At 39.9% G+C, this 3,493-nt stretch overlaps 1 protein-coding gene across 1 annotated transcript; it reads right to left on the bottom strand.

The window, feature by feature from the left end:
• Positions 1 to 2,612, bottom strand: LOC18768435 (probable inactive receptor kinase At2g26730). Its single transcript, XM_020570974.1, has 2 exons — positions 1,205 to 2,612; positions 1 to 978 (listed from the first exon to the last, which is right to left on the bottom strand). The coding sequence occupies exons 1-2, from the start codon at positions 2,610 to 2,612 to the stop codon at positions 287 to 289; spliced, it is 2,100 nt and encodes a 699-aa protein (XP_020426563.1). The 3' UTR covers positions 1 to 286.

Raw genomic sequence — 3,493 nt, 5'->3', positions numbered from 1 at the left:
TTTTCTTTTCTTTTTAATTGTTTTTTATTTTATTTTTTTTGTTAACTTTTCTTAATTTTAGTGAACCTTAATTCAATACAAGGGTATAATAGGAAAGAAAAATAACAAAGTTGATTAAAAGTATTAAAAAATGAAAGGGAGTATAAGTGGAGAAAAGGAGAGTGAGAAAATCAGCTCCCTAAAAAAAATAAGCGTTAATTTTTGTCCAAATTTGAAAAACTATGATACAATAAACAAAACATTGGTTTAATTGCGGAATGTTGCAACGTTGTAGCAATGTCCCAATCTATTGGCTAACTCTTGCAGGGGGGGCAGTCCATGACAGAGAATCATCGGTTAAGGACGGATCCAATGACAAGTCTTCATCCTCATCTACGTCTGATTGAGGAAGTCTTATACTTTCTACCTCTCTCACCACTTCCTTCATTTTCGGTCGCTTCTCCGGTGATGGATCACAACAACGCATTGCAATTTGTAGCAGTCTAAGCATCCCACTTGAGGCTGTTCTGCGCCCTAGTGTTAATTCCATATCAAATATTTCAGCCGTCCATTCCTCCCTAACTGCTCGGTGAACCCAACTGCAGAGATTTATGCCATTCACACCTGGTGGGGCTGTGCAATCTGAGATTTTTCCCGTCAAGAGCTCCAAAACAAGGCTTCCGTAGCTCCAAACGTCAGACTCCTTTGAAACTTTCTTGGTCTGTTGGTACTCAGGTGATTTGTACGACACCATACGCTGAGCTGCAATTGGAAGTGCAACCAGCGAAGTGAAGCCATAATCAGAAACAAGAACCCTATCGTTCTCGTCAAGAAGAACGTTTGAAGACTTTAGGTTTCCATGAGGTGCAGTGCTGCTGCTGCTGCTTTGAGCTGACGATGTCGCTTTGAGGTGGAGATACTCCAGTGCGTGGGCAACGCCTTGAGCAACTGATAGCCTTGAGCTCCATCGAAATGGGATGCGATCCGGGCCTCTTTCTCCTGCATATAGATAAATTAATAACAATTCCTAAGTAAGGCATATTCAAAACTACTCTAATGTACGGAGAGGGCAACTAGAGTGCAAGGAAGCGGGTGCACTATTTTGACCAACTGGTCTAATCCACCTTTTGTAAGTCGTAAATATTATAGTAATTAAGCAAAGTGTAAATATATATCACATTAATTGATAAATTAATTCCAACCCACTCAGATCAGAGGTACGTACCAAACATTCGGTTAAACAAATTTCCGTTGGGAACGTATTTATACAGCAGCAACTTTTCATCCTTGGACAAGTAGTAAGCAAGAAGAGGCAGCAAATTGGGGTGCTTCAGATTGGCAATCAGCTGCAACGGCTTTGTAAATTCCTCATTAACTAGTGGCTTCAGATCCCTCAGCCGCTTAACAACCACGGCTTGCTTAACTTGCCTGCCCCCCGCCACGGCGTTATTGGTCACGGTGATCTCTGCTTTATAGCTATTTCCAAAAATTCCCGTACCCAACCCTACGGCAGAGGCTTTTAGCAGATCTTCCATCTCAAATATTTGATGATCTGTCATTTGATTCCCAACAGACCCCTTACTATTATGTTGGGGACGAACGAACACCAGCTTACCTCTCTTAGTCTGATGTTCTTGTGCCGCAGCGTTAGGTCTCGTTATCGGATCCCGGTGACCTTCTGTCTTCGTTTTATCGTCGCCAGCATCATTTTTTTCCTCCTGATCAATATTATTATTATTATTGATCATTGACGCTGATGATCTAGTTTTCCCAAATTCCTTCAACATCTTCTCCAGCTTATGCGATTTCTTGAAATATAGAATGAAAAGCAAAACTAGAACAACAAGACCAGCAACATCCAAAAGAAACAAGTACAAACTGAACTTATTCCTATACTTGGGAGTTTTATCAACTGAATCAGTTGTTCTTGGGTTGTCATCAAGGCTAGAAGAGTTGCAAGCAATGGGAGAAGGCTTGCCGCACAACCCTGGGTTGCCAGAATACGAATCGTAGGCAAATGCTTGGAGAGCTTTAGTCATCGGAATCGATCCATTGACATTGTTGTTTGAGACATTGAATATTTTCAAGGTGGACTGGTTCAACCAAGGAATTGGACCGCTGAATCCATTATCCTGAAGCTGCAATGACTCCAATGTCCCAAGGCTCAAAAGCGACGGTGAAATTTGCCCACAGAACATGTTGCCCGAAAGATCGATATGCGCCAGCTTCGGATTGAGGGAAAAATCCATCATGTTTCCCCACAGAGAGTTGTTCTTCAAGGTTAGGGCAGACAACTCAGCCAAGTCGGTGAAAGCGAAGATGTCGATGCTTCTGTTCAGTGGCATATTTTTCAACACAATTCCAGTCACGTGGCCAATGTCATTGAAACCAGTACATTGAATCCCGTACCAAGTTGAGGGCTCACTTTTGAAGCAAGGAGGGCCCGTCCAGTTAGTGTTTAGGTACGGATAGTTGAAACTGTTCTTGAGGGCAACGAGAGCATCCTTCTCCTTTCCAATATATCCAGCTACTTGGGCTGTAGAGCATCTCATGTGCAGCATACACAGAAGAAGAATGGCAAGAAGGTAATATTTCATCATCATGAATATTACTACTGATGATTGAGAAGCCATCATTTATGGCATAAAGACTCAAAGCAGCTAGGAACTTGAAAACCTCGACGATAAGTAGCTAAGAAATTGAAAAGAAAAAGATAATATTCTCATAAAATTCTATTGCATGCGCAAGTACAGCTAATCCCTTGCTGAGAAACCTAGGAGAGATGTTTTACATTGTTGTCCGTCAGATTTTCCAGCTAGAATTAATCAACTTGAAAATGACCCGTACGTCTATATATGTATGTATATATTCTTGTGGCCTACTGTTTGCATATAATGATGCCTCGTTGGCTGACAATTATAATGTATATTTCAAGGCTTCTAGACAGCGTATGTACGGCTGACAATGTACCATTATAAAGGAAGGGTGGTGATTTTCTCACTCCCCTTTTATCCACCTACACTCCTTTTAAGAAAAAAAATTTAATTAAAAAAAAAAAAACTTTTTACATTAGATAAAAGAGAGTGTAAGTGAACAAAAGAGGAGTGAGAACATACAATTTTAAAAAATGTAGTGTAAGTGAATAAAAAGGGAGTGGGAAAATCACTTTTGTTTAGTACACGTATATATGGAGCCAAGGGCGGATCCACGTAGGGCCAAGAGGGGTCTGCAGGCCCGAAATCCACAATTGCAGGTGAAGCCCTGCAAATTGCCCACAAACTGTCGTTGTACATATTACCTTAATTCTATTTTCAGCATTTAAGTAAATATTTTTGTCCTTTCACTTTCATTTATTTTTATCTTACTCCATTTACTTAAGTTTACAATGTAAATAAGGAAGTACCTCCCATTTGGATTCAAATAAAAATACTAAAAAATAAAATTCCCACCAAATCAAAATATGAAAAATAAGTTTTAATACAAAATACGATTTAGATTAAAAATGATAGCTCAT

Source organism: Prunus persica, chromosome G8 (genome assembly GCF_000346465.2).
Source record: "Prunus persica cultivar Lovell chromosome G8, Prunus_persica_NCBIv2, whole genome shotgun sequence".
NCBI lineage: Eukaryota > Viridiplantae > Streptophyta > Magnoliopsida > Rosales > Rosaceae > Prunus > Prunus persica.
The sequence above is the reverse complement of the archived record's forward strand: the minus strand, read 5'-3'. Positions and strand labels throughout refer to the sequence as shown.

What these genes read in the sequence shown, in the direction of transcription:
- LOC18768435 (XM_020570974.1), bottom strand. Translation starts at nt 2,612, where the DNA reads ATGGCTTCTCAATCATCAGTAGTAATATTCATGATGATGAAATATTAC. An exon ending in TTTGTTTAACCGAATGTTTG is followed by an intron (nt 979 to 1,204) that starts GTACGTACCTCT and finishes ATCTATATGCAG; the next exon opens with GAGAAAGAGGCCCGGATCGC.